This window comes from Neomonachus schauinslandi, chromosome 8 (assembly GCF_002201575.2).
Source record: "Neomonachus schauinslandi chromosome 8, ASM220157v2, whole genome shotgun sequence".
Taxonomy (NCBI): domain Eukaryota; kingdom Metazoa; phylum Chordata; class Mammalia; order Carnivora; family Phocidae; genus Neomonachus; species Neomonachus schauinslandi.
In genome coordinates, this window is record NC_058410.1 from 60,917,699 (window position 1) to 60,945,114 (window position 27,416).

A 27,416-nucleotide genomic window follows, 5' to 3' on the forward strand; every position below is an offset into this window, starting at 1 on the left:
CCTTCCCACCCCATCCCCTGGTAACCAATATTTTACTCTTTTTTTTCTTTTTACAGGTTTAACTTTTTAAAATTCCACATATAAGTGAGATTATACAGTACTTGCTTTCTTGGCCTGACTTATCTCACTAAGCATAATGTGCTCAAGGTCCTTTCATGTTGTCATAAATGAAAGAATATCTTCCTTTCTCATGGCTGAATAATATTTCATTGCACATTAAAGTTTTAGAAGTATTGGCTATAGGACTTCTACTATTTTTACCTAAATTGTATTAGTCAGGTATTCATGTAAAAGAATGCTTGCCTAGATTCCTGTCTGTAGTTGGAGGCACAGACAAAATTGGAATAGAAAAAAAAACACCAAACACAATTTGTATGTGAACTCCAACTCTCAGTGTAAATGAACATCAATTATTAGTGGAAGAATAAAATACTAATATTACCCATAGAAATATTAAGGTGACTCCTCCCATCCTCAAAATATGACCTTCAAAGAAAGTAGCTCAAAGACCCACTCTTCTGAGTCTCAAATACTTGTGTTGGTTCTCTGAGGAGGTGCTTCTGAGTGATTGCATTAAGCTCATTTTCCAGCTGCATTAACGGTTATGGAAAAATATTCATTATTAGGGAAATAGGACATAGAAATACGAAATTAGCTCAAGGCATCTTCTCCTATAAAATAGTCCAACACTATACGAATAGCAATCTACTTAGTAAATAGTAAATAAAGTGCCCAGTTCCATAACAGATCGATCCCAACTGACCATCGTTAAATCTTGTCTGGCCCATCGCCAAGTTGTTTGGGCTGTCCTGGCAGCCAGAGGCATTATCAGGGGGCAGGAGGCCAGGAGGCGGGTGGGAGGGGGGATGCTGCAAGCAGGCCATCCTGGCTTCTCGCCCTCTTCTCTTAGTGGCTTGCTTTATGAGTCATTTGGTCTGGAAGAAAAGACCTCCTACTCAAAAGCTATCAAATCTCTCACCATTAAAGGCTGAAAAGATAAGCAACAAGAAAAATAGCTAAAGAATACTATATAATAGGGAGCTTTATCTTCAGTAACATTTTGAGAAATGTATTAAAGAAAAGTCAATTTCTCCTCAAAATTCTGGAAACTTTCTACCAATTTATAACCGGGGGGGGGGGGGGAAGGCAAGTCTATAAGTAAATTTGTTTTCTGTGTTTCTTTTTAAATGACTTTGAAATAGAGGAATTTTTCCCAATAAGGCACTGAGGAATTGAACCAAGAAACCCCAAACAGAGTATCTCAAAGAATGATATTTATATGTTTTTTAAAGATTCTATTTATTTATTTGAGAGAGAGTGAGAGAGAGAGAGAGAGAGAGAGAGCATGAGCGGGGGGGGGGAGGAGAAGCAGAGGGAAAGGAGACTTCCCACTGAGCAGGGCATGATAGCAGGACCCCGGGTTCATGACCTGAGCTGAAGACAGCCACTTAACCAGCTGAGCCACCCAGGTGCTCCTGAAGGAATGATACTTAAAACTGTACTTTTAGGGAGCTTTCTGCCAGATTATCTTTGTTCTTTCACATAATATCCATGAGAGATGCAGGATTGCTGGATGAAAGAAGTCCATCAGCAAAGGGTTCTGGGTTTGGGGGATGCTTTATAATAAAGTTTCAAAAATTGTAAAGATTTCATTTTAAATTATGCTTAATATATTATTCTTGAGTCATTTGTATTTACTGTAGACATTTTATTACTCACATTAACTAGATGGGGAACACATTTATGGCTCAATAACAAAAATAGGATGCACTTGTTTGTATTCCAAAGGATTTGGGTTACCCGGAAAATGGTATTTTCAATTTTTTGTTTTAAATACACAGATTATATTACAGTGGAGAAGGGACATTCACAGTTGTGTAAGGGCACAAATAAATAGGTGAATAATGAGTGTTTATCAGGATAATCCAGTCCCCTCAAATCTTTCACTGAAGACTGAATTATATGGACCATTAATATTGAAACTCTCAGGTATTTGTTTTACCTGTATGGACAGAAAATCTTTGCTTTTTTGTTCTATTGATTGCCATGTCATTCTGTGAATAGACCACAGGGTTCTGTCTAACACAAATACACAGGAACTATTTCAAAAGCATCTTCACTTAAAAAAAGAAAAAGTAGGAAGAAGAGAGATTGTAGCAATTGGCCTTACCTGAGACCCTGCCCATGAGTGTCATTTTCGTGGCTGTGTTTTCAATCCTCATAGAACCATAGGCAGGAAGTTACTTTAGGAAGAGATCTGTTTTTGTCCTCTGTATCTAGGCGGTCTTTCTCCTACATTATTCTCAACCACCGACAATGTTTTTCTTTTTTTTTTAAGATTTATTTATTTATTTATTTGAGAGAGAGAGCGAGAGCACAAGCAGGGGGAGGGGCAGAGAGAGAGGGAGAAGCAGACTCCCCACCGAGCGGGGCACCCAACTCAGGGCTGGATCCCAGGACCCTGGGATAATGACCTGAGTCAAAGGCAGCCGCTTAACTGACTGAGCCACCCAGGCCCCAACCACTGACAATGTTTTATTAATGCTTAGTTATGATCCAAGCTATAGGAAAAGGAATAAGTAAATGATCCAGGCTATAGGAAAAGGAATAATACAAGGCAAAACAGCATAGACAGTATGAATTAGAGAAGTTTTTATTTTTTAAAAATACTTTAAAAAAGTATTTCAAGATATCCCTTCTAGGCCTGTGTAAATTCAGTCTGAAATTTTATCAGATTATTTTAAATCATCTTGCTGATTTGTAGTTAGTGTTCACTTATCAAACATATTAGAAGTTCATTGAAACTGCAAGTTGGGAGACCTAATTCAAGTCCTGGTTTGCCAGCAACTTGCCATAAGTCTTGGACAAATTACCCAGTCTTTCTAGGCTTTTCTCTCCTCTGGTGACAAGTGAAAGGATTAGACTAGAATGAATGTGAAAGTTCTAGTCTGACATTTTGTGCTGGAAAGATTCAATTTCTTATCTTTCACGTGTTTTAATAAATATTAATAATATTCATACATTTGCATACTACTTTATAGCTCACAAAGTGCTTTCACATATATGATCTCTTTTAAATCCCTCTAGTGCCTGTGAGTTAGGCACATTTCACAGAAGTGAGAACAAGCTCAGAGAAGTTGTAACTTATCCAAGATCACAGAGTTACTTACATAGCAGAGCTGGATAGACAGGTCTTCCTACTCCCAAGTTCGGTTTTCTTCTACTGTATTCAGGGTACTTCAAGGTTATGGTAATAGGACTAGTTAAGTTTCTGTTAAATCATGAGGTAATGTGGCATTGTTAAAAAAGAACCCTCTGGATGTAAAGTCAGAGAACCAGGTGTCACTGAGAGTCTTACAGTATGATTTGGAGAAGTCAATCTCTCTGAGCCTTAGCTTCCTCATCAGTAATACAGGGGTTTGGACTACATGACTTTTGGGTGGACTTCTTGCTTAAAATTCTTAGTTTTTTTTCGTAGGGCTGTGACTGTTTCTAGATGAATATTGTGGTAGATTAATATTAAAATAAAACTTGTCACAGAATCTAAGAGGTTAAAAAAAGTACACCAAAAGATCACTCCTATTGGCTATTATTCATGCTCTTTGGCCACTGGCATATTAAAAACCTTGGACTGATATTATTGATGGAAAACCACTTTTCAACTAACTAGTTGACTTAAGATTTCACAAAGAGGCAAATTATTTTGGCTGAGTTAGTGGAAAATGTATAGAGTTGCATTTTCTGAGAGATCTTGACTTGACAGAAGACTTTACTGGGTAACCAATGATAGAAAACCTAAGGGAGCTCATGGTGAAGACATTTTTGGTCTTCTCTGCAGTGTGAATATACACTATTTCTGCCTCTGATGTAGTGTCTTCTTGTCATGCATACTCCTCCCCGTGAAAGTTTATAATTGGTACACATTTCATTTTAAGATAAAGACAAATCACTTGAAAACAGTGGAGCGTATGACGGTGAGTGTTTTAAGAGTTAGAGACAAAGAGTTTTGACCCTGCTGCTTCTTTGCCTGCCTCCCCATCTGAGTAGAACATTGTAACTTTTGAAGCGAACACAGAATGGATCATAACCAGCTTGCTGAGCTGGTTCTTTATGCACAATTAAGCTTTGTTGGGACTTTCTTTATTTGTAATAGTGCTGTTACGGCGTGGGATGCTATTCAGCTCCAAACAACATTCCATTTAATAACTAGGCATTAGTTCACCCATTAAATCAGTGCCATCACTAACTGGTAAGTATCGCCCTGTTCCTTGGCCCCACTTGGCTCTTCTGCTCAGTAAATGAAGCATGGCAATGTCATGGCGCTTGAGACAAGAAGGTTGGAGGGAGGGTAGATTGAGCAATGATGACCAAAATTCCGTCTAGTCACAGAAATGAAACTTTGCCCTAGTCTTTCCCTTTCCTTAAATATGAGCTTACATACTTTCTAAGCAGCACTTTAAGTGCCTTTAAAAACAAAACTAAACCAAAACACTCAATAAAACAAATAATAGCACCAACCACTATATCTCTTCTACACCAAGGAGGTGAAAATGTATGGGGAGGCATGCTAAAGATATGCAACAAAAGATATGAATAAGAATGTTCATAACAGCATTGTTTGTAATAATCAAAACAAAAAACAGCTCAATGTCTATCAGGAGTAGAATAAATAAGTTATGGTATATTTATACAATAGAAACTCAAGAAACTACCACTACACTCAACAACATGAATAGCTCTCACAGACCTAATGTTGAGAGAAAGGAGCCAGACGGTAACGTATGAATCCAACTACATAAAGGCAAGGAAAAAAAAAAATGCAAGAACCACTCTGGTATTAGAAGTCAGGAAAATGGTTACCTTTGGGGAGGAGTGAAGGATAGAGTTTTAAGAAAACAAGTGGGGGGGGGGTTTCTGAGTGCTAGTAATTATTTATTTTTTGATCTGAGTGGTGAATACGTGGGTGCGTCCTTTTCTGAATATATTTTATACCTTAATTAAATTTTTTTTCAAAATTATTTATTTATTTATTTCAAAAATTAGAAATGAGAAACTTTTTTTAGTTGGACTGGGTCTGAGTGCCCTAAAGGCATCAACTCAATTAAGTCGCACTGGCAATCATAAAAGCGCAGGTTTTATTTACTCATTAATAAATTCATTTATTTGTAGTCCACTTTTGATTTTAGAATAGACTTGAGATTTGCAGAAAAGTCGCAATGGTGGTAAAGAAAGTTCTACATACCACTCATCCATTTGCCCCTTATTTGTTAGCATCATATATTATAATAGTACACTTGCTACAACTAAGAAACCGACATTAGTACATTAGTACATCACTGTTCACTACATACCACTCATCCATTTGCCCCTTATTTGTTAGCATCGTGTATTATAATTACACTTGGTACAACTAAGAAACCAACATTAGTACATTACTGTTCACTAAATTCCATTCCAATTTCACTAGTTTTCCCACTAACATCCATTTCACGTTCTCGGATCCCATTCAAAATACCATGTTACATTTAGTGATCCTATCACCCAAGTCCCCATTGGGTCTGTGACAATTTCTCAGTTTTTCTTTGTTTGTTTTGTTATATTTTTTCCATTAACTAGATAGTTTGTTCAGGTATTTTGTAGGGTTTTCTGATGTTGCCTCAAGGTCAGACTGGGTTTATGGGTTTTGAGGAAGAAAATTATGAAGATGAAGTGCCTTTCTCATCACACCATATCGGGGTGCATGCTATTAACTTGGTTTGTCACTGATGGTGTTATCTTTCATCTGGCCAAGGTAGTGTTTACCAGGTTTCTCCACAATAAAGCTACTTTTTCCTCCCTTCCATATTCTTTGGAAGCAAGTCACTAAGCTGCCCACACTCAAGGGAAATTGGGGATTAAGCTTCAAGTCCTTTTTAAAATGTCCAGTTTTGCATGCAATTTATACTGCACATCAAATATTCTTTTAAAAATGTCGTTTTGCATGCAATTTTTATTGCACATCATATATCAGTTCAGTTCATATATATAATTTATAAATAAATATTATCTATTATTTTGCCTCTTTAGGGGCAAATAGATAGCAAGTAATATGTTTTCATCTCTTCATTAGTCAGTGTTTTTTTCATCTCAGTAGAAATCTTGTAACGAGATCAGTATAATGCAAACTTTAAAAAGTTTATATTGTATCTACTGAAAATAAATAAAAGTGAGCAAGGGAGACGTGAGACCATCTCGTTCCTGAGAGATCATGGTCACGGGTTCCACATGTGAGGGAAATGAGCTTGCAGGACGGATTTGTATGTGGGGCAGAAGAGATTGCAAACTTGGTGAATTATGCCTCTAGAGCACCTATAATTTATTTTCCATTTCAGCTCTGAAGACCTTACCACCCATAATCCCTATGCATTACCTGACCCACCAACTCTGGACTGCAAAAGCCCTAGCAGGACTACACTACAGATGGCAGGCTGGTGCGAGGAACGGATTACTCCCGCAGTGGATTTCAACCCCTGCCTGCTGGGTAGTAACTGGGCGATTTATAGGGCACGACTCGGGCTGGGAAGTCTGTAGGAATCTCCTCCCCTCGGCCTAGGAGGGGGCGGTTCAGACGCCTCGTAAGGTTCCAGCGGGAACGGCGCCCCGCCTCCCCTCTGGCTCGGCCCCGCCCCTCCTCGCGGTCTTTGCGTCTTCCTTCCGGGTCGCGCTGGGCCGGCCTCGCCGTCGCCGTGCCGGAGCGCGGGACTCTGGGAGCCGCACCCGCGCCCGCGTCTCCCGGTGCCGCCTGGGTCGCTGGTGAACCCCACGGCGTGCACCTCTCCCGGACCCTGCAGGGTACGGCCCTTCCTATACTTTTTCCTCCTGCGGGTCTCCGTCTTCCTCCTTCAGCGCTGGGGCGGGGCCGGGTCAGGGCTGAGCGCCGTGCTTCGGGGAACGCGGGCGCGGGGCAGAGGTCCCCCACCGGTCGCCCCCCCTCGAAGCCTGCGCCGCGCTTGCGGAGCTTGCTGGGCACCTGTAAGCGGCTTACGTGCCTTGGGCGCTGCTTCTCTGCCCCACTCTGTCTGCACGGCGTGAGGCGTCGTCCCGGCATCCACCCTGCCCAGGGTTGTTTACACCGCGGTATCAGCGGGCGGTGCTGACCCTGAGGTCCCGCGTCGGCCACCTGCCCGCCTGTATACTTGTTGCTCCTCTGCGTGTTGCCTCGGTTTCCCTCTGGCATGGATGGTTTTTGACTAACCAGGCCCATGTCTTCAGGACTGCCACAAGATACCGGCAGCAACCTTGTTTCTATGTTTAGGGGTGTCCTTAGAGTGTAGTGTTGATGGTGACCAGCCACTTGGCCTCCTTGTCAACATGCTTACAGTGGTTTTGGATTGCCTTGATGGTTCCCAAATGCTTATTGCCACATAGCCTCAGGATGCAGTCACTAATTGAAATATACGAATAAATAGAAAGTCAAGGTGATATAAACCTGTGGTCCAGTAGTAGCACTGACGAGATCCCGTGTTTGGCGTTGTGCCCTGGAGGATTCAACACCAGGTGTGGTGATCTTGTTCCGATTTGTTTGAGGACACAAGCTGCCGTTACTGCTTCCTGGCGTGTAGTCCTTGGTTTCAGGCACATTTTATCCTTAAACGGCTCACTTAATGCCTCTGTAGTTCTGTACTACATATTATACCTGTTGGTTAAGTAAAGGGAGATTTTTCTTAATACATCAACCATCCTACAGTTCTTCATTTGGGGGAAAGAGACAGCGTTCTTGTCTTCTAGTGGCAGTGTGGATCACCCTATGGTAGGCTCTCTCTAATTGCTCATTGAATTGGATTCTTCTTTTCATACCTCTTTTTTGAGTATCAACTTTTTAAACTGTCTCAAATTTTGGCTTTTTCTGAACCCTGCAATTTCCTGCGCTTCTCTTCTGTTACTGACTTGAAAATCAGACATCTCAATGTAAAATGGTTAATTTCTTCTTTAAATGCTGTGATCAAGTAATGCAATTATAGTACTGTGTACATGACATCTTAAAATGTTAACTGCTGTCTTTTACTTTCAGATATGGTCAGTTAGCAAAAACTGCCCCTTTGTTCTTTGCTGTCTTAGTCTCTGCCTCATCATCATAATTTTCCTGTGATCAACATTCTGCCTTAACTTCATGGAGCTAACTTTGGTGTCCTCTTGCACTTTTTGCCACGTGAACTGTAAATATATATATATCCACCTGTTTTCTTCTAGTACTTTTAATGATCTTAGGCTTCATCCAAAAGTCTTTAACCTACCTCATGTATATTTTAGTGTGAGGAAGGAAGTAAGGCACTTCCCCCCATTCAAAATTATCAGCCATTGATCCCATCATCATTTGTTGGATTCTGTTTTTCCCTACTGATAACAAATACTCTATCCAAGGTCCTAATTCTTGTGTATTCTAAAGACATTTTCTGAACTGCTGTTCAGTGATTTCTGGCTTCTTGTGCTGATACCATGCTGCTTTTCTTACTCTAGCTTTATAATGTGTTTAATGTCTAGTGATTCAAACAGTGTCTGGCATATCATAGACCACTAAATATTTTTGTAATGAGGACACTTAATGGGGTTAAATAGACTTCCTTCCCTCCCTTCTATTTTTTTTATTTATTTTAAAAGATTTTATTTATTCATTTGGAGAGAGTATGAGCAGCAGGGAGGGGCAGGGGAGCGGTTGGTAAGGTGGCTTAGTCGGTTGAGCATCCAACTCTTGATTTCGGCTCAGGTCATGATCTCAAGGTCTTGGGATGGAGCCCCTGCTCTGCAGGTTGGGCTCTGCGCTCAGTGCAGAGTCTGCTTGAATCTTCTCTCTCCCTCTCCCTCTGCCCCTCTAAAATTTCTTGTCTGTGCTTGAAATTATTATTTTTTTTAGTTAACCTATTTCATGGTATGTTGAATCATTAACCATTGCTAAATAAATCCCTTCTCTTGGTACCTCAGAACTTGCCACGTAGAGTTGCTCCTCAGAGTTGTACATAGAAAAGCAGCTGTTCAAAATCTGCATGTCTTTTAACTTTGGATTGTGTTATTAGTAAGTGTAGTGTGTCTCTTCCCAGCTATGACTCAGGACTTTCTGTACCTGGTTTCAGCAGCTCTGAGGGATAAGTGCCCATAGAAATGACACCCAGGACAGCCCCTTGTCTATTTGTACTTTACCATCCCAACTGGACGTCTTAAATATAATGAATTTTCAAGTGCTGCCATAACAGATGCTTAGAAACTTTATTAGATTATAAAATGAATATATACATTCTTCAAAAAAAAAAAAGTCAAGTAATACAGAAGTAGCCAAAGGAGAAAGTGAAAGTGTTGTGTGCCCACCTACTCAATAACCACATTTCCCAGAGATCATCATTAATCATTTGTTCTCCTTCCAGACACAAAAAATACATGTGTATAAGTCTACATTTGTTTCATAAATGTCAGTGTACTATATATAATTTTCTGTAAATTCCATTTAGTAATAATTGATGAACATCTTTCTATGTCAGTGCATATAACATTATCTTTTGAAAGACTCTGGTATTTCAGTGTAGGAATAACCGAAAATTTATTTAACTGATTCCCTGTTGATATTTAAGCTATTTCAAATTTATTTCTATTACAGAATAGAAATTTAAGCTATTTCAAATTTATTTCTGTTACAGAATAGAAATTTATTTCTGTTATTCATTTTGTATGTATATATTAGCACATTTGTTTATTTCCTTGGTGTAAATGCTTAGACAAGCAATTGCTGGGTCGAAGGTTATATACATTTTAAATTATGATAGATTGTGCCATATTGCTCTTCAAAAGGTGTTGGAAGAGTAAATTTATACACTTTATAAGAATGCTGCTGCTGCCATATCATTGCCATGGATTGTTACAGGTCTTGAGATTTTACCCTACTTGCAGCCAACAGTTTCATCATTACTGGCAAAAGACATGAGACTCCAGGGCCAGAGACAAAGCACAGCAACAGCAGTAGCCAGAGTATCATCATTTTCTTGTGCTGCTTCCTTGAACCCGTTTCTGCTGGGTGATGTGATAATGAAGAGATGACTCTAGCACACACAGATTACATTACAGGACAGGAACCCTGAGTTTAGGGAACCTGAATCTTCCGTAATGGGCGGCAAGTAAACTTGCTTAACCTTTGTCCTAGAGAGAGGCATTGTATTTATTATACTGGATAATAGACAAACGTGTCCTCTTCTCCAAAGGGAAACCTCTCTTTATCTACCATGGATGTTTGCTATATAGACCTTCCTGAAAAGATAGTCTGGAACAAAGGCCATCAGTGCTCCGGCTTATAAGACATTCAGAAACATGAGAGACCTGTGAAGAATTGTATCCAGGTGATACAATCATTTTTAACATTTTAGTAGTTTTATGGATGAAAAATGGTATGTTTTTACTGTTTTAATTTTGCATTTCTTTGTTTATCGATGGAGTTAAGTATCTGTAAATTATTGGTCATTTGCATTCTTTTGTAACTTACATGTTCATCATCTACTTAGTTTTCTGTTGAAGTGTTTCTCTTTTTCCTATTGGTTTGTAATAGCTCTTTACATGTTGTGGCTACTAGTGACTTGGTACACCGTTTGATAGTATTTTTTTTTTTCATAGTCTATTCTTCTAATGCTTTTTCTGGGAACTTTTGCTTTACAGAAATTTTGTTCTATTATTCTCTTCCTTTATGACCTCTAAGTTTCCACCCCAAGATTATTAAAATACTTTGTACAAATTCCCCTAATTGGATATTTTGTATCATAAATTTAGATTTAAAAATGGTTGCTATGATAATATTCCAAATTTATTTTTCTAAATATCTGGACATTTTTCTAAAACATTTTTTTTTTGATAAGCCATCCTTTCCCTGTTATTTTTACTACATTTATCATACTATGTTATTTTTTCCCTCAAAACTGAGCAAAATATGTTGGTTTCCTACTGTGACTATCAATTTGGTTGAATTCATCCTATGTGTAATTGTTTGGATTTTTGTCTTACAAAATATAAAATATCCTTTTTGCCTTGTTTAATGATTTTTGCCTTGGAGTCAACACTGTCTGATATTACTGTTGCCATCTCTGTCAGTTTTGTGTGTACCAGATCTTTATTGCTCATATGTTTAATTTTAGTCATTCCACATCATTTTGCTTTACTTGCCTCTTTTAAACATCAAACATCATATAGCTGGACTTTTATTTCTCTCTCTAGTTTTCCCTCCACCTAATTCAAAATTTTATTTTTTTGCATTTTTAAACTTTTTTTAGAAAGATAATTATAGAGGGGCGCCTGGATGGCTCAGTTGGTTAAGCGTTTGACTCTTGATTTCAGGATTTCGGCTCATGTCCTGATCTCAGGGTCATGACATCAAGCCCCGCATTGGGCTCTGTGCTGAGTGTGGAGCCAGTTTAAGATTCTCTCTCTCCTTCTCCTTCAGCCCGTCTCCTCCCTCTGGGAACAGAAAAAAAAAGATAATTATAGATTCATATGCAATTATAAGAAATAATATAGAGAAATCCTATGTATGCTTCACCTAGTTTCCTCCTGTGGTAACATCTTGCATAACTATAGGACAGTATTACACCCAGGAAATTGACATTGGTACAATTTATAGACCTTATCCAGATTTCATGACTTTTACATGCACTTGTGTGTGTTTGCATTTAATTCTCTGCAATATTATATATATCTTGTGACCACCACCACAGTCAAAATACAGAACAGTTCCATTACAAAGATCCCTTGTGCAAAAGACTTTATCTTTTACTAGGATAATTTAATCTATTCATATTTACCTTTTTTTTCTCTCCCTTACAAGTTCAGAAATTCTAAAATCATCTATAACTGTTCCCTTATACCTCCATTCAATAACGTGAGGCTGTAACTCCTTGCCTTCCCTACATGCTTTTATTGATTTGATTTTTTTTTTTTTTACATGTGTTTTTTTCCCCCTAACCATCCTTTTCATCTTCACCAGTACTGTATCTGTAAAGATTTAAATTTGACTGTAAGGTCACTAGTAACTTGAATATTACATCTTTCCCTTTCGAAAATATTTACTTTCTTTGGTTTTTGACTGGAATATTTTCTTGAAGATTTTTTTAAGAAGAGTTACAGGAAGTATATTTGCATGTCCAGAAACATTTTTCATTGTGTTTTTTGTTTTTCTATGTGAATAAGAGTTTGAGTCAGTTTTTTTCTTTAGAATTCCTGAACTATTACATTATCTTCTAGCATTTCCTTGAATTTCTATCAGCTTCAGTCTCTTGCATTCATTTTATATAGGCATTAGGTTTCTTGTATCTGTGTTCTAAGTTACTCATCATTTTTTTATTTAAATTTTTAATTTGGCCACCATGTTTTTGATTTCGAAGACCTTAAAATTTTTTTAAAATAAGTTTCTCCTTGTTTTGTGAATCCTATACTCTATTAATTCACACTAAAGATAACAATTATGATTTTAAAACTACTTCCTTATTGTTTACTAACTTTTACTGGAGACTATTTGCTCTAATTGCCCAACTTATTTCCTTGTCTTTAAGATAGGTAATTCTACTCCTACATATAAATGCAGATCTGTGTTGGCTGATTTGTTCCTGGTTGGGAATCTCTGTGAAGTCATGAAGGTCACTGTTCTTTTCCAGAGGGGTAGTTCCCTAAAGCCAGGTGAATGGAAGGGCCTCTGTGAGTGGGCTTTGTCCTAGACAAAATGAGTGGGCAGGACATGTCAACTAATAGATAGCTTTCAGAGTGTGCTGGTCAAGAACAGACTAATAAAGTAGGACCCCCATAAGTAAGCCAATATGAGGATGTTAAATCTCCAACTTGACTTTGTTTTGGTCCAAAACAAAGACTGAAATCAAAAAGCATACAGAACAGTCCTTTCACCCAAGGAATTCCTTTGTGTGGGCCCGTTGTAGTCATTGGAGTCAACCCGTCTTTTCTTCTAACTTCCTGGCAATCACTGATCTGTTTGCCTTCCCTATAGTTTGCTTTTTTCAGAGTATTCTATAAATGAAGTTCTATAACATGTAGCCTTTTGGGTATAGCTTCTTTCCCTTACAAAATCATTTTAAGATTCATCTGTGCTATTTGCTAAATCAGTGGTTCATTCTGTTTTATTACTAAGTACTATTTCATTGTATGGATGTGTGGTTGTTTATCGTTTCACCTGTTGAAGGACATCATTCATGTTTCCAGGTTGGAGTGATTATGAATAAATATATAAACATTTGCGTACAGGTTTTTGTTTGCAAATAGGTTTTCAGTGCACTTGAATAAATAATGTAGGAGGAGGATTGCTAGATGGTTTGGTAAGGGTATGTTGAGCTTTATAATAAACTGCCAAAGTTTTCCAAAGTGGCTATACCATTTTGCATTCCCACTGGAAGTATTTGCAGCATCCAATTTGGTATCATCTTAAAATTTCATTAATCTGTAATTAACTGTTCCCAGGTTTAAGGTATTAAATATTATCTGTCCCAGAGTTTACCCTTTTGAAATTATACTTGACATTGCTCTTAAGTAAAATGTTCGCTAGGATACACAAAAATATGCCATAAAAGGAAAAAAAATGATAAATTGGACTTAATAAAAATTGAAAAGTTTTCTCTTTAAAAGATATCAGGGGCGCCTGGGTGGCTCAGTCGTTAAGCGTCTGCCTTCGGCTCAGGTCATGATCCCAGGGTCCTGGGATCGAGTCCCACATCAGGCTCCCTGCTTGGCGGGGAGCCTGCTTCTCCCTCTCCCACTCCCCCTGCTTGTGTTCCTGCTCTCGCTATCTCTCTCTCTGTCAAATAAATAAATAAAAAATCTTTAAAAAAAAAATAAAAAATAAAAGATATCAAATAGATGAAAAGCCCGGCACAGACTGGTAGAAAATGTTTGCAAAACATATATCTGATAAAAAGCTTATATCTAGAATGTACAAAGAACTCTTACAACTCAATAATAGGAAAACAAAAAAAACCTGATTCTAAAAAAATGGGTAAAATAGACATTTCACTAAAGAAGATACAAATAGCAAATAAAGACATGAAAAAATGCTCCACATCATTACTAGTCGATTGAGAAATGCAAATTAAAACAAGGTATTTACCACCCACCCCCTGGAATGGTTCAAGACTGACAACATTGACTACTGATGAGGATGTGGAACAACTAGAAGTCTCATATATTGCTGGTGGAAATGTAAAATGTTGGCAGCCATTTTAGAAACACTTTGGCACAAGAAACAACCCAAATGTTTATCAACAGGTGAGTGGATATGTCCATATAATGGATATGATTCAGCAATAAAAAGGAACAAACTAGTGATACACATAACAACAGGGATAAATCTAAAGATAGGCTGTGCAGAATACGCTAGACACAAAAGAATACGTCCATATTATTTCACTTATGTGTAACTGTAGAATAAAGAACAGTCTCATTTATAGTGATAAGAAGCAGGTTAGTTTTTATCTGGTGCAGGAAGTAGATGGGTGATGGGGAGGGAGCAGCAATGAACCTTTTGGGCTGATGGAAGTATTCTATATTTAGATTCTGGAGGTGGTGACATTGGTATATGTCTTTGTCAAAACTCATTAAACTACACACTTAAAATGGAGTACATTTTTTTTTTTTGGAATGTAAATTGCACACCAAAGTTAATTTAACAATATTATACCATTTTAGTTAATTGCTCTTTTAGCATCAATAGTGAGCAGTGACATACCTATGATCTTGTAGTTGAATTTTTGTTAGGAAGGCTAAGTGTAAATTCAATATATTTCTATTAGGTAAAAGCTCTTTATTTTACTGTACAAAAATGTATAGTTAGTGTTTGAACAAAGTAAAGTCAATATCCTTTATGGTTTTAGTAGCTAGAGAGATTTGTTTTCTCTCTTCAGTCTTTTTGGTTTTCAGGATTTTTCCTCGGCCTTTAGGTTTTTTCTTCCTGAGTGGTTCCCCTGCTTTCTTTTGCTCTATTTGCCTGGATTTTCAAGAAGCTTTGAAGCTAGCTAGGAAGCTCTGTGTTCCCTGTCCATACACTTGGCTCAGTTAAGAACTTTACATGTTTATTCTATATTGGAGCCTTGTTGAATAAAAACTGTAATCAGAATAAAAGTGTTTTAACTGGAGGAGAATTTACTTAGAGGAAGAGAGGCATGTAAAGTAATATTCCATCCCCAGTAGTCTCCTTACTGACATTGGTACATTATTTTATTTTATTTTTTTAAAAGATTTTATTTATTTATTTGACAGAGAGAGACACAGCGAGAGAGGGAACACAAGCAGGGGGAGTGGGAGAGGGAGAAGCAGTCTTCCCGCTGAGCAGGGAGCCCGAAGCGGGGCTTGATCCCAAGACCCTGGGATCATGACCTGAGCTGAAGGCAGACGCTTAACGGCTGAGCCACCCAGGCGCTCCAGGTTATCACTTTTTCTAAAAACTTCTTTTCTACTCATAGTTTTTCAGTTCTTCTTAATCATTCTATGGTCTTAACACAGATTTGGAGTGTTAAAAAAATTCATTGTATTTGAGAAAATAGTTCCCTTTTACCTCTCCAATCATCTCTTTCATGGATCTTTCTTTAATTTCAATCAGAGTTTCTTTGTAGCCAAGGTCAAGTCTCTTTTATGTGTTCAGGGGCTGCTTTTGTACTAACAGAGGTTACTACTTTTTTACATTCTCTTTGAACGGTAAAATTTCAATATGTATACTATTCCTTACTGGATGGCTTCAAAGAAGGTCATACATTTGATTCTTACCTATTGTGTTTCGGTTTTTATTATCCATTTTTCCCCTCTTTTGCTCTGTATCAAGATATGGAACTTTTTTTGCTTCATTTTTCGGTCCTCGTGTTCTTATCTTGAAGAGTCCCTGGTTTCATTTCTGTGTTTATTTTAATTCTGTCCCGCCATCTTCTCTGCCCATCTTCAAAAAAAAAACCAGAACAAATGCTTATTGAGCATATCTTGGCATGTGCTAAGCCCTAAGGGTGTAGTTATGATTAAATCACATTCTCTGAACTTGAGGAATTCATAGTCTATTGGGGTAGAAGAAAATCTCACCACGTAAGAAATGGCACACAAAAATGTAAGAGCAGAGAAAAAGTGAGTGGTAGACCAAGTCTGTACCTGACCTTAAAGGATGAATAAGAGGCTGCCAAGTGGGGAAGAACAGGGCATTCCAGAGCAGCCCAGCCTCAGTGGAAGACTTGAGGATGCTGAGGTGTGCAAGCGCGAGTGTGGCTGGGGGTGAGGCAGATGTTCTACAGCAAAGGTGGGGAGTGTGGAAATGGAAGGGACGGGGGGAGAAGATGTGCCAAGGTAGGTGGAACATTCTTGGGTGTCATTTTATTAAAAGTTGGCCTTCTCTTAATGGTACCTCTATATATTTGAGAATGAAGAGGAAGAAGGCCCGGGAAGGAGAAGTTATCAGACAGGCAGAAGGAGATAGAAGAGCCCGCGGTGGTCTAGAAGCATAGAGGGGGCAGGCCAGGAAAGAGGGCTGGTTGTGAGGGGCAGCTGCTGCACTGAATTCGAATATAATTCCCCTCTTCTTGATTGATATTTTCCTCCATTCACCGATGTCTGGATTTCTAGACTTGTCCAGAAAAGTCCCTTCCTCAAAATAGCGTCTCTTGATCAGTTTCAGCAGGATTCAGAAATGATAACATTACCAGGTTTGGCCTTTTTATCTTGATTTCTTACCACATTATGCACTGTTACATTTTGGTGTGATGCCGCGGAGCTGCCTAGACCCTCGTCTTTCCCTATCACTTCATCGGCTTGTGTCTGCGGGCCATTCTGCGGCAGGACTGCGTTGTGACTTGTCTTCAGTATCTGGCTGTGCCTTGTTGCCTGTCCTTTTTGCTTCTCCTCTATCTTTTCACTTTAAGTTGAGAATCCTCTTGGGGTTTTAAGCTTGTTTCTAGGTTCTTTCATCCCACTGTGAACTTGGCCTTGGCGTGGTCCTGTTTAGAGTTCATTTTGATGGCCTCCTTTTGTTTATTTTATGGGCAGTCCTTTGCCTTTCTCCTCTTTGCGGTGCCGGAACAGGAGCCATCTTCTCTGCGGTTCCTGCCATCCTGCTTCTCTCCGCCTCATCGACTCCCCATCTCACTTCAAATCTCAGTAGAAAACATATGTTCTCCCTTGTCTATACCTCTTAATTTCTCTTTTCCACTGTTATTGCTTTCTCTGTAATTGTATTATTTAACTTTGTTAAACATTTTATAACATGAAAGATGTAGTTGAAAATAAAGTTGTATTATAATAAAATCATGTTGTGTAAAGCAAGTTGTTTCCCAAGGAGTATGAAAGTCTCAGGATAGGGCGCCTGGGTGGCTCAGTTGGTTAAGCGACTGCCTTCGGCTCAGGTCATGATCCTGGAGTCCCGGGATCGAGTCCCGCATCGGGCTCCCTGCTCGGCAGGGAGTCTGCTTCTCCCTCTCCCACTCCCCGTTTGTGTTCCCTCTCTCACTGTGTCTTTCTCTGTCAAATAAATAAATAAAATCTTTAAAAAAAAAAAAAAAAAAAAGAAAGTCTCAGGATAGAAGTTAAAATGGCTGTTGTTCTGTATTCCTTGATTGTGCTAGTATAAAAGTTCCGTGTGTTGTGGAGAATTTCTCCCCTCATAGCCGTTGTTGATAAGTAATTGGATTAAACAACTAATAAAATAACGGTGACCCTATTTCTAATTGTGACTTTTTTTAAATGGAAAATAATATTTTTATATGCTGTGAGAGTTTTAAAAATTAAAGTAGCATTTTGAATGAACTGGAAGAGAAAATGTCTCTCAAAAGGTATATTTTATAATCACCCTTTTGGACCACTTTAGTGTACCAGACTAATATTTATTTATTTGCACCAGGTAGGAAAAGTCATTTTGTCTTTGAATCCCATTCTCCTCATAAAATAGAGTTATTGTATCTTTTGCATTTGGTTCATTGCTCATTGGGATGTTCATTGGTTATCACAAATTGCCTCCATGCCTTGGCAAAAGTCCAGACAGTACATGGACAATTTGGACTTCAGCATTGGCCGTTGCTGGCCACATGAGTCCTGAGACTATGGCTCTATTCCCTTTTTCAGCTTCATTTCCCAGGGAAAAGTAAAGGGAGCTATCCTTTCTTCTCCATATGTTCTTCTGCACCCCCCCCCCAAACACTTTTATAGTGTCATCTTAGTTGATTGGAAAGGAGTTTATAATTAATAAAGGGTGTTAACCATTGGTTGCACACTTCCTTTTTTATTTCTATGCCTTATTTTCAAAAACAGGTTTTAATTTTATTATATTGTTCTGAATAGTATTGCTGGAAAAGAGTAAATATATTTGCTTTTTCAGTGTACTGTATGTACACTGCTTTTCCTTCTTTCATAAACTTGTCATTTTTAGCTTTATCTTACAAAAAATAACGATTACTGTTATTCATAGTTGGAAAAATAAAGCATCCATTTACATTTCTCTTCTCCTGTGCAGAAGTTTGAATATATAATACATATATTTACAGTTTATAACTCACTTTTACATATGTTGCTTCAGTGTAAAATTTAACTTTAACGCAGCTTAAAGATGATATTGCTCATATGACATTCTTGCTGCTTTTGATATTATCCCATAATCTAACCAATGCCCCCCCTCCCCTCTAAAACCCTCAGTTTGTTTCTCAGACTCCATAGTCTCTCATGGTTCATCTCTCCCTCCAATTTCCCCCCCCTTCATTTATCCCTTCCTTCTCCTAATGTCCTCCATGCTATTCCTTATGTTCCACAAATAAGTGCAACCATATGATAATTGACTTTCTCTGCTTGACTTATTTCACTGAGCATAATCTCCTCCAGTCCCATCCATGTTGATGTAAAAGTTGGGTACTCATCCTTTCTGATGGCTGAGCACTACTGGGTATTTACCCCAAAGAAACAGATGTAGTGAAAAGAAGGGCCATATGCATCCCAGCGTTCATAGCAGCAATGTCCGCAATAGCCAAACTGTGGAAAGAGCCGAGATGCCCTTCAACAGATGAATGGATAAAGAAGATGTGGTCCATATATATACAATGGAATATTTTCCCATATTTATAACATGACCTGTACTTTAGCACTTGGTGTTATATTTCCTGAGGTTGTTGATTCATGGTACATTAGGACTAGGAATGTGTGCTACAGAAGCACCTTAGTTATTTTAATACATGTTTTATTACTCTTCCCTAGAAAAATGTCTTGTTCAGATTTTTCTATTATTTCTTGTTCTTGGGGTTCAAGTTCCTCCATTTAGTGAGCCTGCCTACTGACTGACCTTCATTGTGGTTCATTTTCCCTTGGAGTCTGTTTTTACTGTGATGTATCTTTAGTAAGGGTTTAGTCTGTCCTGTGTCATGTGTCATGGAAGTATCCCTGCAAAGAGGTTTCACATCTGCCCCTAACAGGTTCTAAAGTTTACCAGTTCAGAGCTACTTTATCTTTTTAAATTTTTTTTGGCTTGGGGATGGGGTAGAGATTCTAACTCATGAAAGTAGTGTGAATTTAGGCCCTTGCTGTATGCATAATGCACACCTAATAGGGTTCTGATTTCCCTCGGTGACTTTTCCCCATTACCCAAATTGAGGTCATATCTCCTTAGGCTTCCTAGCCAGTGAGTTTTCATATTTCTGATTTTAACAGATAGGATGATCTTTCCTTATTTTTGGCTTTATGAAGATCTTTCCACATATGACCTGGCTTGAAATAACCTCTCTGTATGGGTATTAGAAAGTCCCCTTATAACGATTAAGGCCTGTACCTGGTTCCAGCAGTTGTATTAGCTTCAGCTCTTGCTCTCTTTTGTCTGTTTCCCACAACTGTGGATTTTCCTCGCTTGTTTCAAGCTCAGTTCTTTATTTACTGTTTTACTGGTTATATTTTGTCAAGCCTTTCACTGTGTTTGAATCTGACTGGGATTAAGAGGCACAAGAATACTGTTATATAATCTTAAATTATTTTGGACTTTTGTAGTATTTTTTGTTTGTTCATCACCTTTCTGTCAACATGTCAAATATTTTGTGCCTACCATGTACTGAGTACTTTGAGAAATGAAGATCTTTGGCTAGATCCTGCCTTCAAGAAACAGTCTGATTAAAAAATGGGCAGAGGACATGAATTGACATTTTTCTGAATAAGACATACAGATGGCCAATAGACACATGAAAAGATGCTCAACATCACTAATCATCAGGGAAATGCAAATCAAAACCACAATGAGATATCACCTGACACCTGTCAGAATGGCTAAAATCAAAAAGACAAGAAATAACAAGTGTTGGTGAGGATGTGGAGAAAAAGAAACCCTTGTGCACTGGTGGTGGGAATCTAATTGGTGCAGCCACTGTGGAAAGCAGTATGGAGGTTCCTCAAAAAATTAAAAATAGAAATACCGTATGATCCAGTAATTCCACTACTGGGTATTTACCCAGGAAAACAGAAACACTAACACAAAAAGATATGCTCCCCTGTGTTCTTTGCAGCATTATTTACAGTAGCCAAGATATGGAAGCAACCTAAATGTATAGATGAATAGATAAAGAAGATGTAAACACACACACACACACACACACACACACACACACACACACACACAGAGGAATATTATATGGCCATAAAAAAGGATGAGATCTTGCTATGTGTGGCAACAACATGGATGGACCATAGCCATTATGCTAATTGAAATTAGAGAAAGACAAATACCTTATGATTTCACTATATGTGGAATCTAAAAAACAAAACAAATGAATAAACAAAAAGAATCAAACCTATAAATACAGAGAACACTGATAGTTGCCAGAGGAAAGGGGGGTGGGGAGTAGGCAAAATGGGTGAGGAGTGAGAAATACAGGCCTCTAGTTATATAATGAATAAGTTGTGGGAATAAAAGGTACAGCACAGGGAATACAGTCAATGATACTGTAATAGTATCATGGTCACTACACTTGTGAGCACAGCATAATGTGTAGAGATGTTAAATCACTATGTTGTACACCTGAACCTAATGTAAAATTGAGTGTCAACTGTATTTAGAAATTTTTTTAAAAAATAAAATGAGATAGGGCGCCTGGGTGGCTCAGTTGGTTAAGCGACCGCCTTCGGCTCAGGTCATGATCCCGGAGTCCTGGGATCGAGTCCCACATCGGGCTCCCGGCTCAGCGGGGAGCCTGCTTCTCCCTTTGACCCTATCCCCTCTCATGCTGTTTCTCTCTCTCTCTCTCTCAAATAAATAAATAAGTAAAATCTTAAAAAAATAAATAAATAAAATGAGATAAAGAATACCGTGTGGTCCCCATAATATATGTCTACCCACATACTTGGACCCATAGCTATAGGTTTGTGTTGTTTATATAGAAAGGGGTCATTATTACATTTTTATTACATTCTGTATTGAAATTTTAAAATTATATTATTTAGAATTGTCCACAAAATTCAGAAATACGTGACCTGTTCAGTTTGAAAGTTGTACATAATAGGTAGCTATTTATGTTTGTCTGTTTACCTAAAAGATGATCTATAATCTTTTTGAGATATTTGACTTCCTAAGTTGGAAATAAAAAGATCTTCTTAAACTGTTGTCTTATAGGTAAAAGAATGTGACATTTCAACATTTGAACCTGAAATCAGCATGCAGTTTTCAGGCCACATGGATGAATGCCAACTTTTGCATTTCCTGTGTGTATCCTGTGACCATTCTCTCTGGGGTGAGTGATTTCTAAGAGTATCTGGCAGCAAACCAGATGCCAGCCAGCCATGGCCTGCCCTAACAAATACTGCTAAGAGTTATAAATTAAACACTGTCTGGTGATCTGTGATGTATAAGGCAGTTAATTTAGTTCGTCTGGATTAACTGTCAGCTCCAGAAAACTATATTCCCATAACGTGAAATCTGTACTTAGCATGTTTGGAGGTGAGTAATAATTAACAATAGGGAATCATTTGTTAAAATGTGAAATTATAAAATGCCTTAAAGTTCTTTTGGATTTAAAGCAGTGTTTTAGTGGTTTGCTAGATATTTTAAATAATTTTCATTTTAGAAGTTCAAGGACTTTAGTATTTTTTGAAAGATAGTTATAATTTTGTATAAAATAGGGTTTTTTGGATCATATACTTTCCATTGCCTTATAATATCAGTTTTGTTTCCCATATAGCATAAAATTGTATACATTATCAATATATAGGTTTCTTAAAAATTCATTCGATAAATTATACCAGAGATTTACATTTACAGTGAATTTTGCTTTTTCAGTTTCATTCTGGGAAATTACATTGGGGGAAAAGCCTAATTATTACCTTATCCATGCATTTTTCTGTATATTTGAATTATTTTTACTTTACTAAGCCATTCATTTTTTTTAGAACATCCTTCAAAGAGTTCATGCGTCTTACTGAGGACACCTGACCTTTTGAAGCTTCATAATTCACACCTAGATGTCACCAGTCTTTCCCATGTTAACAGTTCTGACCATGTTTTATTATATATGCCTTCGGCGCCGAGCCAGGACAGCTACAAGAGGAGAAATGATGAACAGCCGTAGAACTATAGAATCAAACAGCCGGACTTCCCCTCTCAACGCAGAGGTGGTCCAGTATGCCAAAGAAGTAGTGGATTTCAGTTCCCATTATGGAAGTGAAAATAGTATGTCCTATACCATGTGGAATTTGGCAGGTGTACCAAATGTATTTCCAAGTTCTGGTGACTTCACTCAGACAGCTGTATTTCGAACTTATGGAACATGGTGGGATCAGTGTCCTAGCGCTTCCTTGCCATTCAAGAGGACACCGCCTAATTTTCAAAGCCAAGACTACGTGGAACTTACTTTTGAACAACAGGTGTATCCAACAGCCGTTCATGTTCTGGAAACCTATCATCCTGGAGCAGTCATTAGAATTCTGGCTTGTTCTGCAAATCCCTATTCACCAATTCCACCAGCTGAAGTAAGGTAAGACTCATTTTTTAATGACCAAATTATATGGCTGAAAGGTTATGTTTGTTTTAATATTGGATGTCTTTTCTTATTCTAAGTAATTTGAACAAATTGGATTTTTAAAATTTTCTTTAGTTTTCTGATAGGGAAAGAAAAATCACATATTTAAAGCTGTAATACATTCTTTATACATGTAACACTTACACTGTAATATTCATAGATCATGAGATTTATGCATCACAAGTTACTATAAACAAAAAAGGTGATTTCAGTTAATTGGGATGTGGGCCAATCTGAGAAGTTAGTAGGAAATATGGCCTGTAACATATTTTCAAACAAGCATCATGTTACTGCTTTAACACACAGTGAGTAACTCAAAGTAGATCTATAGTGATACTTTAGGAGGGGTACTTAGGGAATTAGCTTTAATGTTAGGGGAATGTCTTTGTAACAAGCATATTCTTTTAAAAACAAATGTTGCTTTGAGAAATTCGTGCATTCTTTCTAAAAGCCTGTTTACTTACATCAATTTGCATAGTAGTGCCTCTGCCTCTCTCTCTCTTTTTGTAGTTCAGCCTCCTGTTTTTTAAAAAATACAATTATTGACCTGGTAATGTATTCACATAGTTCAATAATCTAAAAAGTACATAATGCAGTCTTGCATGTACTCTGTTCTCCATGTGCCTAAGACCCACCCATCTTCAAAGAAATCACTTTTATCCACTTATTTATTTCTTTTCAGTTTCTTTATGCAGATATAAACAAATACAAATACATTTTTATTTTCTTTATACACAAAAAATAAGCATACTATTCACATTGCCCTATACCTTGTTTCATTTAGTAGTATATAACTGTTATCTTTTCATATAAGTGCAAAGAGAGGTTCCTCATTCTTTTCTGTGGTTGTAAGTAATGCACAGTGTATATGTATTCCAACTTATTGACCAATCACCTTTTGATGGGTACTTAGTTTTTCCATGCTTTTGCTATTATGAACATTAATGCAATGAATAACCTTGTCATAAATCATTTTACATATAGTGCAAGTATGTCTGTGGGTTAAGATCCCCAAAGAATTGCCAGGCCAAGGGGTCTATGCATTTGCAGTTTTGATAGATAGTGCCAAATTTCTCTTCAAAGAGGCTCTGCTTATTTATATTCCTGCTAGCATTGTATATGCATACATGTTTTGTCCAAGCCTCATGTGAGCTACAGAGTGTGTTAATAAATTTTAATATTTTTGTCATTTTGGTAGGTGAAAATGTTATCTCATGTAAACCTTAAGTTAAAATACTTTTATTGTCTCTGAGGTTGTATATGCTTTCATGTTTAAGAGCCATTTAGGTTTCCTTCTCCTTGAACTATCTAATCATATTATTTTCTCATTTTTCTATTACTTGTTGATATCAGTGATCTTTCTATCACTTTGCTAATTCATTCATTAAATATATGTGTGTCTTCCATGTGCTAAGCATTGATTTGGATACCAGGGATACAGCAGTAAACAATGAACCAAGTAGACAAAAAGCCCTGCCCTTTTGAGCTTATTCTAACCCCAGAGCAGTTTTTGGGCACCTATTAAACTGTCAGTCCCCAGCTGCCACTGGAGGAGGAGTGGGGACAAGGATCACTTAACCACCTGACACACTGCTTCCTTGAGAGCCCTTGTACCCTCAAAACAGCTCCCCAGTGTCAGGAAACAAATGCAGAGTACAGCTCAGCTCAAGCTGGAGCCTGCTGGGATGATCTTTGTTTGTTCTTTTCAGAATGACCTTGATAATTCATCGTGAATAATATTATTAATGAATCTACTTTTTATAAAACAGAGAACCAGCATCCTTTAATATACAGATTTGTTTTGTTTAATTTTTTTCTGAGAGAAAAAGTACCTTGGGCAGGATCCTTTCTTTATGTGAGAATTGTTTTTATTGGATTCTGTCATTCTTTGTCTCTTTCCTACAAAGTTATGTACTTTTTCCCTAAAAAGCTAGATAAATTTGGGAATGAGATCTATGAAACATGTAATGTCTTTAATCTAAACCATAATGTGTGCATAACTGATTTTGAATATAAATCATGCTCTTGGGTTCCTAGCTGAGAGTTGTAGTATATGGTTGTGATTAAAGTGGCAACTTTATTTACAATTGTATCTCTAATTTCCTTAACTGACTTTTAGCTTTATTCCACAGAAAATACCATTAAATTTTAAGAGAAAAAGGATCCAACCAATGTATATTATTGCGGGATATAAAAGGACCTTTTAAATTTTACTGATTATGAAATCAGTAGATGTTTCATTGTTTAAAAAAACTTGTTATATCAAGAAAGAAAATACACAGGAAAAAAAAACCCCTCATAACTCTCCCCAGATTCAGTAACTGTTAACATTTTGGTGAATTTCTTTAAACAGTCAGAAACATTGAACACCCTCTCTGCCAGTTCACTGCTGGGAACAAAACAAAGAACCAGACGAACATGGCTCTTGTTCTTTGAGTGTTTTATAGGCCAGCCTGGAAGAAGAACGTGAGATCATAGGGAACGTGTAGTGGTGGAGGGCAAACCTAGTCTTTGGGGCTCAGAGAGGTCTTCCCTGAGGAAGTGACTTCACTGAGACCCAAAAGTTGAGTGAAGCTTTAGTTTGGATGGGGAAGGTGGAGAGAGAACAGCACGTTGCAAAGGTGAAGTCATGAGGTGAGGTCTTGGTGTTTAAAGAAGTGAAAAAGTGTGGAGAATAAGCTAGCGAAGGGCCACAGGCATGGAAGTGCCATTCTCAAGATCTAGACTAGTGGTTTCCAGACTTTGGGAATCACAGGCTCTTGGATCCAGTGTCCCAGAAGCAGACCTTGAGAAGACTTGTTACGCAGATGATTCGCAATGGAAGGGCTCCTGGAGGAAGCACTAAGAGAGTGGAGAGAGCACTGTGGGGAAGGGAAGAAGTCAGGCAAGGATGCACTTTCCTAAGAAGTCGCAGTCAGCCTGGAGGAAAAGTTGTCAGGGAGCCGAGCTCTTATGCTCCTGCACCCGTCTGTCTTGGACTGTGGGTGAGGGGAGTGGGAAGGGGAATGGAAATCTTCCAGGCACATGCTACCCTCTGGATGAAGAGGCTCTAGGAGCCCAAGTAGTTCTCTGAAGAAGGCTGCAAGGGGAAGCCCTTAGCAGCAAAGCTGGGAGGTGTGGAGAGTGGGCCCACAGAACTGCCCAGGAGGTCTAAGTGGAGTACAGGTAGGGAACGTTGGCTGTCATAAACTAGGAAAGATAATAATAATGATAATAAACATTAGAGAACTGATACAGGTTGTCACATTATTTACTTTGCTAAATGAGTACACCTAAAAAGACAAACCCATGAAATACTAACATCATTTATCATCACCATCACTTTATATAAGAAACCTCAGTTTATACTCGGAAATTGGCATGATCAGAATCATAAAGAATGGCTGGCGATTTTACATGTGTATGTGTGCATATTTTTATACATACCAATACATTCCTTATTTTTCACATTTAGTCATGGAAATCTCCGTCACATGCTGTTGTTTGGGAACCCCTGGACTGTACTGCCTATTATTTTAATTGAGCACGTGGTTTTATGCCCACCTTAAGAGTTAGCAAGCAAGAGAGTGTGTTGGAGTGGCTCAGGAATTTGTCTGCAGGAAATGGACTTGTAGTCCCAGAACATTCAAAATTTAAAAGCAATCTTTCCCCTTTTTTTCTGGTTGTATTTTTTTTGTTCAGTAAGTGAAGTAGACAGGTTACAGGTAGTTCTGTAAGATCTCAAAGTCTTCTTACTTCTTGCTTAGTGCCCGATTCAGAGAAAATAAAACAGGTAGTATCCAGTGTCCCAGTCCTGAGGATAAGATGTTAATGGAGGCTTGTGTAAGAGTCAGAAGATAGGCTAGCACAGGGTTACACATTGGAAAAAAGAGACAGGAAAAGAGGAGAAAGAAAATGACAAATTGAGGTCATATTAAAGAAACTGATTGGAATAAAGTTATTTGGGGATCAAATTTAGTGGATTTTTCTGAGCATTAAAAACAATTAGGGACGCCTGGGTGGCTTAGTCGTTAAGCATCTGCCTTCGGCTCAGGTCATGATCCCAGGGTCCTGGGATTGAGCCCCTCATTGGGCTCCCTGCTCAGGTGGAAGCCTGCTTCTCCCTCTCCCGCTCCCCCTGCTGTGTTCCCTCTGTTCCCTCTCTCTCTCTCACTCTCTGTCAAATAAATAAATAAATAGTCCTTAAAAAAATAAAGTGAAAACGCTTATATAATACTGAAGTTAAGAAAGGGAGAAAGACAGTGGCTGTCACAGAGAGAATTTGCTGCCAAAGGAAGTTGCTTAAGCAACAGTTTCACAAATTGGTCATTGTCTGGTCCTGACTTTGTAGGCCAAGAAGCATGATTTTGTTAAAGCACATGCTAGTTAGTTCCAATTAGAGATGGGCTGGGAGGCAGGGAGTGAGTAGGTGTA

The 27,416-nt window shown here is 38.1% G+C and overlaps 1 protein-coding gene across 2 annotated transcripts in view; it reads left to right on the forward strand.

Annotated features, from left to right (window-relative positions):
• Positions 1-6,694: 6,694 nt before the first annotated feature.
• FBXL4 (F-box and leucine rich repeat protein 4) overlaps positions 6,695-27,416 on the forward strand; it is an 81,531-nt gene continuing 60,809 nt past the window's right edge. Inside the window, exons 1-3 of one of the 2 annotated variants that reach the window (XM_021693090.2) lie at positions 6,695-6,831; positions 21,602-21,719; positions 22,375-22,958. In XM_021693090.2, the coding sequence (XP_021548765.1) occupies positions 22,447-22,958 (512 nt within the window). In that variant the 5' untranslated portion in view covers positions 6,695-6,831; positions 21,602-21,719; positions 22,375-22,446. The remainder of the gene's footprint in view (positions 6,832-21,601; positions 21,720-22,374; positions 22,959-27,416) is intronic. The other variant, XM_021693091.2, reaches the window with a different exon arrangement.